The sequence below is a fragment of the Oncorhynchus mykiss genome, chromosome 29 (assembly GCF_057628025.1).
Source record: "Oncorhynchus mykiss isolate SJ-2025 chromosome 29, ASM5762802v1, whole genome shotgun sequence".
In the NCBI taxonomy this organism is placed as follows: Eukaryota; Metazoa; Chordata; class Actinopteri; order Salmoniformes; family Salmonidae; genus Oncorhynchus; species Oncorhynchus mykiss.
In genome coordinates, this window is record NC_143050.1 from 44,539,900 (window position 1) to 44,554,269 (window position 14,370).

General features: G+C 42.9%; 1 protein-coding gene across 1 annotated transcript in view; it reads right to left on the reverse strand.

Annotated features, from left to right (window-relative positions):
* Positions 1-2,643: 2,643 nt before the first annotated feature.
* The window catches only part of LOC110509291 (early estrogen-induced gene 1 protein), a 74,437-nt gene continuing 62,710 nt past the window's right edge, over positions 2,644-14,370 (reverse strand). The window contains exons 6-12 of the mRNA XM_036967675.2: positions 6,753-6,799; positions 6,301-6,473; positions 5,949-6,056; positions 5,081-5,309; positions 4,630-4,754; positions 4,230-4,299; positions 2,644-4,109 (exon numbers count right to left, since the gene is read on the reverse strand). Of these exons, the coding sequence (XP_036823570.1) occupies positions 4,064-4,109; positions 4,230-4,299; positions 4,630-4,754; positions 5,081-5,309; positions 5,949-6,056; positions 6,301-6,473; positions 6,753-6,799 (798 nt within the window). The 3' untranslated portion in view covers positions 2,644-4,063. The remainder of the gene's footprint in view (positions 4,110-4,229; positions 4,300-4,629; positions 4,755-5,080; positions 5,310-5,948; positions 6,057-6,300; positions 6,474-6,752; positions 6,800-14,370) is intronic.

Consider the following 14,370-nt stretch of genomic DNA (forward strand, 5'->3'; position numbering starts at 1 on the left):
TGAAACAAAAGCACATTGGAGAGTGAAACAAAAACAAAAACACATTGGAGAGTGAAACAAAAACACATTGGAGAGTGAAACAAAAACAAAAACACATTGGAGAGTGAAACAAAAACAAAAACACATTGGAGAGTGAAACAAAAACAAAAACACATTGGAGAGTGAAACAAAAACACATTGGAGAGTGAAACAAAAACAAAAGCACATTGGAGAGTGAAACAAAAACACATTGGAGAGTGAAACAAAAACAAAAACACATTGGAGAGTGAAACAAAAGCACATTGGAGAGTGAAACAAAAACAAAAACACATTGGAGAGTGAAACAAAAACAAAAACACATTGGAGAGTGAAACAAAAACACATTGGAGAGTGAAACAAAAACACATTGGAGAGTGAAACAAAAACACATTGGAGAGTGAAACAAAAGCACATTGGAGAGTGAAACAAAAACAAAAACACATTGGAGAGTGAAACAAAAACAAAAGCACATTGGAGAGTGAAACAAAAGCACATTGGAGAGTGAAACAAAAACAAAAACACATTGGAGAGTGAAACAAAAGCACATTGGAGAGTGAAACAAAAACACATTGGAGAGTGAAACAAAAACAAAAGCACATTGGAGAGTGAAACAAAAGCACATTGGAGAGTGAAACAAAGGCACATTGGAGAGTGAAACAAAAACACATTGGAGAGTGAAACAAAAACAAAAGCACATTGGAGAGTGAAACAAAAGTACATTGGAGAGTGAAACAAAAGCACATTGGAGAGTGAAACAAAAACAAAAGCACATTGGAGAGTGAAACAAAAACAAAAGCACATTGGAGAGTGAAACAAAAGCACATTGGAGAGTGAAACAAAAACAAAAGCACATTGGAGAGTGAAACAAAAGCACATTGGAGAGTGAAACAAAAACAAAAGCACATTGGAGAGTGAAACAAAAACAAAAGCACATTGGAGAGTGAAACAAAAACAAAAACACATTGGAGAGTGAAACAAAAGCACATTGGAGAGTGAAACAAAAGCACATTGGAGAGTGAAACAAAAACAAAAACACATTGGAGAGTGAAACAAAAACAAAAACACATTGGAGAGTGAAACAAAAGCACATTGGAGAGTGAAACAAAAACAAAAGCACATTGGAGAGTGAAACAAAAGCACATTGGAGAGTGAAACAAAAACAAAAGCACATTGGAGAGTGAAACAAAAACAAAAACACATTGGAGAGTGAAACAAAAGCACATTGGAGAGTGAAACAAAAACAAAAGCACATTGGAGAGTGAAACAAAAACAAAAGCACATTGGAGAGTGAAACAAAAATACAAATGTTATTTTTCAAGGGCCAAGATTTTGGACATTTTCTCTCTATGCCTCTGAATGTCAAATCTCAGTACGCTATGAATGTCCGGTGTGGTGTAAATAAAACATCCTTGTTAGGAAGACACAGTATGTAGATGCTACATGTGGGTAGATAAAAGCCCATTGTCACTTTTTCCTTTGAAAGACATTTTAATTAAGCAGACTAAGGGCGAAAAGACAGGCTATGCATTAGGTCCGTATTCCTGCTGAGTTGACTCAGATCAACTGAAAGGATACTCAGGGGTCAAGAACCGTAAGACAGGCGATGCATTAGGTCCGTATTCCTGCTGAGTTGACTCAGATCAACTGAAAGGATACTCAGGGGTCAAGAACCGTAAGACAGGCTATGCATTAGGTCCATATTCCTGCTGAGTTGACTCAGATCAACTGAAAGGATACTCAGGGGTCAAGAACCGTAAGACAGGCTATGCATTAGGTCCATATTCCTGCTGAGTTGACTCAGATCAACTGAAAGGATACTCAGGGGTCAAGAACCGTAAGACAGGCTATGCATTAGGTCCATATTCCTGCTGAGTTGACTCAGATCAACTGAAAGGATACTCAGGGGTCAAGAACCGTAAGACAGGCGAGTGGCAAGCTGTTCTGATTTCAGCACACATAAACAATTCGACTTGCACACGCACATTCGTTTGCAGCACAGACATACACACATGCACAAACATGCATGTGCACACAGGCACAAACACGCATACAAAAGGACATTGTCATTTGGGGATGAGGGTGGAGCTTCTTCTGAAAACCCTCCGTTGTTAAGCCAGTGCACACCAGGTGCATTGTGCCACATGGGGCAGCTGCATGAGACTGACTCATTGGCTCTGATTGGCTCTGACTACACCATACCTACAATGCAATGTTCTTCTAACACATTCAAGATCCGGGGGCGACAGAAATGAAATGACATTTCCCCCCAGGAAATAGAATAGCTTGGTCATTTTGGAGAAGATGACCAGATACTGTCAGTTGTATCATTACAGCCCTTATTCACTTGTTAGTTGATTTTGCTTGATAACGAGTCAACATCTCGGGTGATATTGCGACTTAAGTGGAACGGCAACAGTTGGACAGCTCATGTGGCCAAGGCCACATAGAAAGTACCTCACAAAGAAGGACTATGATGTTAGCTGGCTAACTTTAGTACCCCACTTCAGCAACTTAACAACATATTATGGGCCCCAATTCAATCAAAATCAGTAACCAGGTTTAAAAAACAATACTCTTCCCTTGCAGCGAGAAAGCAAGTTTGAAATAATATGCGGTCGAGTTTCCTTTTGCATCACACTGTAAACATTGGTTTGTTGAGAACACCAATCCAAAAGTGATTTGGATGGGTGTAACCTGGTAACGGACAGCTCCTGTCCTTGAGAACACGGACTGATGTCATGGGCATGGTGACTCAAATCAATTAGGTGTGACATACATGACAGGCCAGGGACAAAACAGTACAGGGTAACCCACCATCCATATATCCTGAGACAGACACATGACTAACAACAAAAATAGAGAAACCAAGAAAAGTTGAGTCTGATTTTCCTACTTTTACAGTATAGACACCAAGCCAGCTGGTGAACTTCAGGATAGTATTTTACTTTAAGGACGTAAAGCAGACTATGTAAAAGAGCCAAGGGAGGAGGACCAAGGGCGTAGACTAGACTCATCGATTACCAACCCTACCTGCATTTACCGAGAGTAATTGATGAATCACACATAGACAATGGCAGTATGTACAGTTGCATATGGCCAGCCACATGTGTATACCTTTCTCTTTCTCAGGTCCGTATATACATATTATCTATTGTCATATGACATATTTATATGCATATATTCTATAACTTTATAATTCTATGACATGGGTTATTTGGGCTATACAGTAACTTTAGCCCCAGGTCTAGTGCTGTTGTTCTGTTGTTCTGGAATCTGAGGATTGCAAGGGGTTCATCGCAAATAGAACATTTCACATTGAAAACCACCCATTGAAGCCTAGTTCAAATGGTCTGTTCAATTTCTCCACATCTTTCTTGGTTTTAGCACGCTCCCCTCATTTGAATTGATACATGAAATGATACACATGGGGTAAACCATAACGTTCCAACTTGAGGCAGCCACATTTGACTCCAATGCCTTTTCCTGGTTTTCAGTGTTGCACTACAATTTCCACGATGCGATGGTTTCCCATTTCTCTCTCTATCAAGTACTTTGCACACTTTACACCTACGGCCCCCAGACGAAAGCATTGATTTTAAATATTTGGGCTTTGTTTTTGTTCGAACTGCAGATTGCCCCTTTAATAAAGTTTCAGCAATCAGATGTGATTCACTGTCATACCAGAGTTGAGAGGAGCTGAGGGGAGTCTGGGTTTGAGGGGTCGTCCTGATTTTAAAAGCTTTTCTACATTAATGGATTATTCATACGTCGCACCTCCCACCTACATCACCTTAAACATCTGCTTAAACATCTGCTTAAAGGGTTACATCTGTTGTCTAGTGGTGTTTGTTGAAATGGTGTAGATCAAAAGGCAGCCAGTCGTGTGTGCGCGCGCACACACACACACACACACACACACACACAACAGTTCAAAACAGTGGAGTTGTCTGCAGTGTCCCTCATGTACCCTTTTCCCACCAGCTGAGGGAATGAGTGAGATGGAGGGAGGGGGGTAGAGTGATTTGACATCCATCAATCTTCATCGCTAGTGGCTCTCGATCACTACTGGCTCAAAGACACCAGCAATCACACTACAGCAAACACATAAGAAGAGGAAGGGGTTCATTTCTTTCTTTTATTACCTTAACAAATGATATGTTCTTGATCCTCATAACATACTGTACACAGATAATCTTGCATGCACAAATCACCTGTTTCCCAGTTGTATCCCACTCAGGGCTGTAGTCCCATCTTTGCTGACAAACAGTCTGAGGTTGCTGTCTGTGTGTGGAAGCAGGAATGAAAGACAAGAAAGAGAGAGAGGGCACACAGAAGGATAAAATAGTGAGAAGAAGAGCGAGAAGCACAATGTTATCACTGTGTGGTCATGCTCACTGTTGTCATTTTCTATGAGCTATTCCATCAACACAATTGGCCCAGAGTCATCCGGGTTAGGGTTTGGCTGGGGTAGTGATGATGGCCATTGTAAATAAGAATTTGTTCTTAACTGGCTTGCCTAGTTAAATACAGGTAAAAACAATATACAAAATAAATACACAATCTTCACAGCTAGTCTTCACCGTTCCATCATGGCTACTCCCCTCCACATACCTTCTTTATGGTTGTTGACATCAGCAAAGTTCTGGCTCTGGATGATCTTGTCCACAATGTCGTCGGCGTCGATGCGCGTGTCGTCCACCCAGGTGGGGTGGCTTTCCACAGAGTCCTTCTTCCTCCTGGCAGGTCACATGACATGGTTACCCAACAACACCTGATTGAGGCTCTCTCAGTCATCAGTGATTGTGGTGCAGTTAACCAGTAACACCTGAGCAAGGCTATTACTGTCAAATACTTTTTAGGTCGTAGTCGTCTCATTATATGTCATATCAAATACTGTTCTTTGACGCGTATCTATTTGACACGGTACGCCGAAACAGGCTTCGATATGTTACTGTGGAAAAGTAACCAGCAACAGATTGGATATTTGGGAATAAATGTAATGACCTCGAAAAATATAAATGTGTGTCTGTGTGTTTGTATGTGTGAGTGTGCTGTGGCTTGCCTGGAGGGTCTATTGGAGAGCAGGACAGGGCGTAGGGGCCGTATGGGTCTCTGAGGCTTGGTGCCTGGCTCTCCTGGTGTCTGGGGGTCTGCTGCGAGGGGGTGGGCGAAGACGTGGGGGGTCTGGGTAGGGGTGCCCAGGCTCCCGGAGGTACTGCTGCTGGTTGAGGCATTGCGGCGGTGGGTGAGGTCTGTCAAGCTGGAGGAGCGAGAGTGTTCCGTGCTGTAGCCTGGGAGAGAAGGGGAGGGCATACAAGTATATTAGACCCCCAGACGCACACTGTGCATGCACATACAGCATACACACACAGGATTGTCATATAACCCTATGACAGGTATTATTTATCCATCATTCTCCTCCCCAGTCATGAAATCAAGGAGTCTTTTAGATCAACTCAATCAAACCATATTGAGTTAGTCCAAGGCTAAGATGAACACCCTGACTTACATTTTTACATTTAGCAGACGCTCTTATCCAAAGTGACTTACAATTTGTGCATTCATCTTATGAAAGCTGGGCGAGAGAACCACATATCACAGTCGTAGCAAGTACATTTTCCCTCAATAAAGTAGTAGTTATAAAGAAAGTCAGTGCATTTTTTTTGGGGGGGGGGGGGGGGGGGGGGGGGTGACAGGACAGGTGACGGGACGGGGGACTTGAGTAGCTATGGCCCTGTGGCAACATGCTCCAGCACAGAAATTCCCCTTGGTACAGATCTACAATCAGCTTCCCCTCCACCAATCCTAACCTTAACCATTAGTGGGGAAAATGACAATCTGATCCAAGATCAGAGCCTAGGGGCCACTTCACCCTACTCCTGCCAACATACACAATAGTAAGTTTGGCAATCTTAAAGAAGTTAACTGACCTGATATCTTGCTCTGCTGGCTGGCGTAGCTGGAGTTCCGGGAGTGTCCTGTGTGAAACACTTCATCTGGGCTGGACAGGTTCTGCTCCAACTGCTCCCTAGGTAGACCTGAGCCACAAAACAACACACAAGATGATGTGGCATGAAATTCAACAAATGGTGCCCCACATGGACAACAGGAGAGTCAACGTATTTAAAAATACACAAATAAAGGATTAAATAGATAATACAAAGATAATAAATTAAAGTGAAAATCTGCTTTGGGTATATATATTTGGGCTTTGTTTTTGTTCGAACTGCAGATTGCCCCTTTAATAAAGTTTCAGCAATCAGATGTGATTCACTGTCGTACCAGAGTTGAGAGGAGCTGAGGGGAGTCTGGGTTTGAGGGGCCGTCCTGATGATGTCCTGGTGACGGCCCCTGGGGGAGGGTTATAGTTGGCATTGGTGCCCTCGCCCTTACAGTCCAGCTGCAGGGAGGGGTCCTGGCCCGGGATAGAGACGGACTTGGCCGTGCTGGGGGGCCTACAGGATCAAAGGTCAAATAAAAATAAACCATTCAATCATTTCGTAGTTATATTATGAAGTAATCATAGTAAGCACTAAATACACATTAATTGGATCATATTTTATATCATTTTAACCAAGAGCCCCAAAAGACATAAAAGACAATGAATGAGGAAAACTCTTTGGGATGAGAGCGAAAGAGAGTAAAAGGAGGAAATCCTGACTATCCAGAATCTGAGGTGACTTATTTTATGATATCAATTTTGGCCAAAAGGTGGCGCCAGAGGTCCAACTCACGTTTTAAAGCAGGGATCCCCTGACAAAAGGGTGATTCCAATAGTAACCTAGAAAAAAGACAACAATATTATAATTGTTATCATACATCATCTTTATTGATATTATTGTAAAATGTTACAACAGAACACTTTAACTAGTGTTTTTCCCCCCCTCATTGCATTCAAAACTACAGCACGTATGGTAGCTAAAAACTGTCAGGTTAAAAATAAGCCAAAAGGGAGCACGTGATGCCGCGGAGCTGAGCAGACGTTGACAAACCGAGCTCTTCAAAGTTATTCTTATTTGACCTAAATAACAACGTTGAAACAATATTCTAACATCGGCTGATAAATTGTCAAGTACCTACCTTCCTAAAGAGCCATGGACCTCCGACCGAGAGGCAAGAAGGACGACCAAAACGTCGTTGATTCCCAAGATAACGATAACGCTACAGCTAGCAAGATTAGCATTAGCCCTCATAACTCAGACGACAGTTCCAGACTGTTGCTCTCAGCAGCCTCTTGCGAGCCTGCCGACATGCTGGCTACTCTCCTCCGGGAAATTCAGGATGGTAACAGAGGTCTTTCTCTGAAAATTTATAAGAAAGCGGCTGAACTCCATTCTTCCATTGACGACCTGAAATCCTCCATGAATGATCTCCTTTTGAGAACGACTGAGGCAGAGTTGCGCATTAGCACAGTTGAAGATACCATCACTAGACATGACCAGGTCTTGATACAAAAGGACAATGCCTACCTCAAAAACAAGGTAGATCAGATGGAGAACCAGAGTAGACGTAGTAATATCCGTGTGGTGGGATTGAAAGAGGACAGCGAGGGTCGTGACCCGGTCCGTTTCTTCACTCAATGGATCCCGGAGGTCCTAGGCATAATCAACTTCACCAAGCCGCTGGAAATCCAACGCGCCCACAGAACATCAGCGCCGAAACCCCGGCCAGATGAGCCCCCACGAGCCGTCCTGATCAGGTTCCTCCATTTCCAAGACAGAGAGAAGATACTGCAACTCGCAAGAGCCAAAGGGGACATCACCATCGATGGAAAGAGGGTCAGCCTTTTCCCAGATATGAGCGTGGATCTCGCCAGACGTCGCAATCAGTTCAGACCTGCCGCCAAAGCCCTGAAGGAGAAGAACATCACCGGCTACCTCATCCACCCTGCGCGGATGAAAGTTCAGTACAAAGGCCGAAGCCATCTCTTCAACTTACCGGGAGAAGTGCACACTTTTCTCAAAGAACTGAGCAACGTCTGAGCAAGTACGGTCTCTCTGGGGGATAAAATACGGTTAGTTTGTTTTCACTTATCCGGATTGAACTGCTGGTATCTCCCGGTCACCATAATTGATTTGTACATTTTCAACTAACCGTATCTTTCTGGGGTGAGTTTTATTACATTTACAGGAGAGTATATTTTTGGTTTAGTCCATATCTACTGGGCGAAGCAAATAAGTGGGCTTAGGCCCACTGCTTTCCCCCTCATTTATGTTAATCTTTCGAAAAGACACTCAAGCATCCCTTACCGTGGGAAGTAAATATTCAGCCATAAATATCTATTCACAACGTTTGTTTTAAATTTAGAGAGCTCGCAGGTTTTAGTTTACGCCAAGTTTTAGCTATTAAGAGCAAGATGGAAAGCGAGCAGCAACGTATCTCTACAAGTGTATTCATGTTTGATTGTTGGGATTGTTGTTTTAGTCTGACAATCGGGGTGGGTGGGATTTATTTATTTTTTTCTTCCTTTTTTCTATGTTTATTGTTTCCTTCCTAAAGAGACACACAGGTCACTTTTGTGCTCAAATCAAAGTTGAAACATTTCCTAATTATCTGCATATGATAGATTTCTATTCAGTTACATATTTGAAACCCAACGTATGATAAATCCACTAAAATATGTCACATTCAACGTAAAAGATCTTAACAGCCCGATTAAAAGGAAAAGAGTCTATACATACCTTAAGAAATTAAAGGCTGACATTGTGTTTTTACAAGAAACACATCTTACAGCCAGTGAACACAAGAAATTGAAGAGGGACTGGGTAGGACAAGTTTTTGCATCCTCTTTTAACTCCAAAGCAAGAGGAACTGCAATTTTGATAAGTAGACACATCCCCTTCTGCGTCAACAACACCATCTCTGATCCCTCAGGCAGGTTTGTTTTGGTGCAGGGGCATATGTTTTCAGAGTCAACAACACCATCTCTGATCCCTCGGGCAGGTTTGTTTTAGTGCAGGGGCATATGTTTTCAGAGTCAACAACACCATCTCTGATCCCTCTGGCAGGTTTGTTTTGGTGCAGGGGCATATGTTTTCAGAGTCAACAACACCATCTCTGATCCCTCTGGCAGGTTTGTTTTGGTGCAGGGGATTATGTTTTCAGAGTCAACAACACCATCTCTGATCCCTCTGGCAGGTTTGTTTTGGTGCAGGGGCATATGTTTTCAGAGTCAACAACACCATCTCTGATCCCTCTGGCAGGTTTGTTTTGGTGCAGGGGCTTATGTTTTCAGAGTCAACAACACCATCTCTGATCCCTCTGGCAGGTTTGTTTTGGTGCAGGGGCATATGTTTTCAGAGTCAACAACACCATCTCTGATCCCTCGGGCAGGTTTGTTTTGGTGCAGGGGCATATGTTTTCAGAGTCAACAACACCATCTCTGATCCCTCGGGCAGGTTTGTTTTGGTGCAGGGGCATATGTTTTCAGAGTCAACAACACCATCTCTGATCCCTCGGGCAGGTTTGTTTTGGTGCAGGGGATTATGTTTTCAGAGTCAACAACACCATCTCTGATCCCTCTGGCAGGTTTGTTTTGGTGCAGGGGCATATGTTTTCAGAGTCAACAACACCATCTCTGATCCCTCGGGCAGGTTTGTTTTGGTGCAGGGGCATATGTTTTCAGAGTCAACAACACCATCTCTGATCCCTCGGGCAGGTTTGTTTTGGTGCAGGGGCATATGTTTTCAGAGTCAACAACACCATCTCTGATCCCTCTGGCAGGTTTGTTTTGGTGCAGGGGATTATGTTTTCAGAGTCAACAACACCATCTCTGATCCCTCAGGCAGGTTTGTTTTGGTGCAGGGGCATATGTTTTCAGAGTCAACAACACCATCTCTGATCCCTCTGGCAGGTTTGTTTTGGTGCAGGGGCATATGTTTTCAGAGTCAACAACACCATCTCTGATCCCTCTGGCAGGTTTGTTTTGGTGCAGGGGCATATGTTTTCAGAGTCAACAACACCATCTCTGATCCCTCGGGCAGGTTTGTTTTGGTGCAGGGGCATATGTTTTCAGAGTCAACAACACCATCTCTGATCCCTCTGGCAGGTTTGTTTTGGTGCAGGGGCATATGTTTTCAGAGTCAACAACACCATCTCTGATCCCTCTGGCAGGTTTGTTTTAGTGCAGGGGCATATGTTTTCAGAGTCAACAACACCATCTCTGATCCCTCTGGCAGGTTTGTTTTGGTGCAGGGGCATATGTTTTCAGAGTCAACAACACCATCTCTGATCCCTCTGGCAGGTTTGTTTTAGTGCAGGGGCATATGTTTTCAGAGTCAACAACACCATCTCTGATCCCTCGGGCAGGTTTGTTTTGGTGCAGGGGATTATGTTTTCAGAGTCAACAACACCATCTCTGATCCCTCTGGCAGGTTTGTTTTGGTGCAGGGGCATATGTTTTCAGAGTCAACAACACCATCTCTGATCCCTCTGGCAGGTTTGTTTTGGTGCAGGGGCATATGTTTTCAGAGTCAACAACACCATCTCTGATCCCTCTGGCAGGTTTGTTTTGGTGCAGGGGATTATGTTTTCAGAGTCAACAACACCATCTCTGATCCCTCTGGCAGGTTTGTTTTGGTGCAGGGGATTATGTTTTCAGAGTCAACAACACCATCTCTGATCCCTCGGGCAGGTTTGTTTTGGTGCAGGGGATTATGTTTTCAGAGTCTTGGACCCTATTGAATATTTATGCTCCTAACTTCGATGACCATATGTTTATTCAGAATGTCTTCCTTCAGGTTGCTCAAGCACCACCAGGATGGCTACTGGTTGGAGGAGATTTTAATTTTTGCTTAGATACAGTTCTTGATAGGTCTTCTGATAAACCCTCACTTCTTACCAAAGCCAGCAAGCTCACCATGTCATTCATGAAATATCTCAATTTACTAGACATCTGGAGACAGTTGCACCCACAGGATAGGGACTACTCTTTTTATTCACACCCACACAAGACACACACACGCATAGATAACTTTTTACTTTCGACACAAGTGTTTCATAGAGTGTTAGATGTCGAGTATCTCCCCAGATTGCTTAGTGACCATTCTCCTCTGGTATTATCAATCTCCATACCTACCAAGGTAAATGGAGCATATAGATGGAGACTAAATTCTACACTCCTAAAGCAACCTGAATTTTGTGCATTCATCAAAGAGCAGATCAATATTTTTACTTCGACAAACAAACCCTCTGCTCCTGACAGCTTCATTCTTTGGGACACATTGAAGGCCTATCTGAGGGGACAGATAATTTCCTATACTAAAGGGCTGAAGAGAAAACACGGTGCGGAACTGAGTGCCCTTGAATCTGAAATCTCCGAGCTAGAGAGAACCTACCAAAGAGGCCCGACTAAAGATCTATACAGGCTTTTGGTAAATAAACTGAAATATAATATTCTGAACACATATCAAGCTGAGAGGGCCATCACTAAATCAAAACAGCATTATTACGAGCTTAGAGAGAAAGCTCACAAAGTATTGGCATGGCAACTGAAAGCAGAGGAAAGTAAGAGGACAATTAATGCCATAGAAACTCTTACTAAGGAGATATCTTTCGACCCTACTGAAATTAATAATACTTTTAAGAAATACTATGAAGACCCCAACACTTCCCAATCAAGCGATGATCTATCAGAGATCGACTCCTTTCTCTCCTCTCTCAACCTCCCATGCCTGTCAGGGGAAGACAGCGAGCGCCTGAGTGAACACTTCTCAGTTCCTGAATTGTTGGAGGCCATTAAATCCTTACCTTCTAATAAATCTCCTGGGGAGGATGGCTTCCCTCCAGAGTTCTATAAAGAATTTAGGGAGCTGTTGGTCCCCTACCTTATGGAGGTACTTAAAAAAGCCAGAGAAGACAACTGCTTTCCAGAGTCCTTCTCTCAAGCAGTGATTACTGTAATCCACAAGAAAGGGAAAAACCCGCTTAAGTGCGCCTCCTATAGACCAATCTCTCTCCTTAACACAGATTGTAAACTGGTCACCAAGATGCTATCTAAGAGACTGGAGTCATGTCTTCCCCTGTTGGTCAACCCAGATCAGACTGGCTTCATAATTAATAGATTGTCCTCCAATAATCTCAGAAGGTTTTTTGATATAATTCACCTTGCTAACAAAAACAAAATACCTAGTGTCACAGTCTCCCTCGACGCTGAAAAGGCCTTTGATAGGGTTGAATGGCCATACCTCTTTCGCGTCTTGGAAAAGTTTGGTTTAGGTTCCGTGTTTGTAAATTTGATAAGATCACTCTACAAATCTCCTAAAGCTAGGATTGCTACCAATGGGATTACTTCCTCCTATTTCCCTCTTTATAGGGGGAACAGACAAGGTTGCCCAATTAGCCCCCACCTCTTTGCCCTGGCCATCGAACCGTTGGCTGAGGCTATTAGAACGTGCCCTGACATACATGGCTTTGAGGTGGGCCCCCATACCCATAAATTATCACTTTTTGCGGACAACCTTATTTTATTTCTAACAAACCCAGAACACTCCCTCTCTCACTTGCAGATCCTACTACAGTGTTTATAGTTCTTTCTCTGGATATGAGGTAAATTTTGATAAAAGCGAAATCTTACCGTTGTCTGTCTTTGACCATCATACCATCAAGCACAAGTTTCCTTTTAGATGGTCACCTATGGGCTTCGCATATTTGGGCATAATGGTGGATGGTAATCTGAACAACCCCTATAAACTCAATCTGGCCAGTTTGTTGCAAAAGGTGGAGGTTGACCTTTGTAAATGGATGGACTTACCTCTCACTCTACTGGGTAGAATCAATGTAATTAAAATGAATGTCCTGCCCAGATTTCTATATCTGTTTCAATCTCCCCCTTATCCCTGTTCCCGCAGCATTTTTTCCCTCTCTCGACAAGCTGACCAGACGGTTTATCTGGCATGGCAAAACCTGTAGGGTTGGCCTGGATAAACTGACCCTTGATTACAGTCAAGAGGGCTTAAACCTCCCCAATTTTAGAATGTACTACTGGGCTGCACAGTCTAGGTTTCTGGCTCAGAGGTTTGACAATGGTCCCTCTCCCTCATGGTTGAACATTGAAAAGCTTGAGGTAAATGATGACACTGGGGCAGAATTGTTTTACAAATGGGACAGAAAATCTATAAAAACCATCACAGACAACCCTTTAACCATGTCCTGGCATGGTGCAAACTGCATGAGCAGTTCGGACGAGGGGGATTCCTTTCCCCTAAAACCCCTTTATGGAACAATAGATTGATCCCTATGTTTTTCCAGAATAGTAACTTTAGACCATGGTCTGATAAGGGGATCACTCTTCTGGAACATTGTTACGAGGAGGGAGTTCTTATGTCTTTTGATCAGCTGAAACAGAAATACCACTTCCCTAACAGGAACTTCTTTAGCTACCTACAACTATGAAACTTTATTAGGGTGACTCTCAAGGGACAATGGAACCTACCTAAGATGTCACCTATTGAACAACTCTGCCACGCAGACCAACCACTGTTCAAGACCATTTCCCGTGTATACGATGCTCTTATGTCAGGACTAACACTGCCTGGGCTAGATAAACCCCGACTTAGATGGGAAAAAGATCTGGGTATTGATCTTGATGAGGATCTATGGAGTGACCTATGCAGGGATGGTGTTACATCCACATTGAACTCCAGATACAGACTGATCCAGTTTAATTTCCTCCATCAGCTCTATATCACCCCATCTAGACTACACAAGTTCAACCCAGATATCTCCTCCCTATGTTTTAGATGTGGCTCAGATGAAGGAACATTCCTCCATTCCACTTGGCAGTGTTCAAAACTACACGGTTTCTGGCAGGGGGTATGCAATACCATATCCTCAATTCACGGGGTTGCATTCCCTTTAGACCCGGATGTCTGTCTACTGGGTAACTTTACTAACACCAATCTTAGGCAAAGCCATACTATAAAGCTAACAGAAATATTGCTAGCGATTGCCAAGAAATGTATTGCCTTGAAATGGAAATTGGATTCCTCCCTGCCAGTTGCAATGTGGCTATCGGAAGTTAATAGTTGTATCCCTTTGGAGAAAATCACTTACTGCTTGAGGAATAAGATAAAGACATTTTACAGAATTTGGCAACCTTTTATTGACTATATGGAGAATCTCCCCCCACATCTCATTGATTGAATCTATATATAATCCCCACATAATGTTTCACACGTAATGTATAATATGTAGCCTACGGTGATCCAATGTCTCGTTATTATTTTTTTTCTTATTGTATGTTTGTTTATATAATTATTAGTATTTTTTTTTGTTTTGTTACGCTCGTCTGTTACTGTCACTTTGTCCTATCGGTGTCTAATAGCTTTTCACTTTGGTTTTGAATGTTCTTAA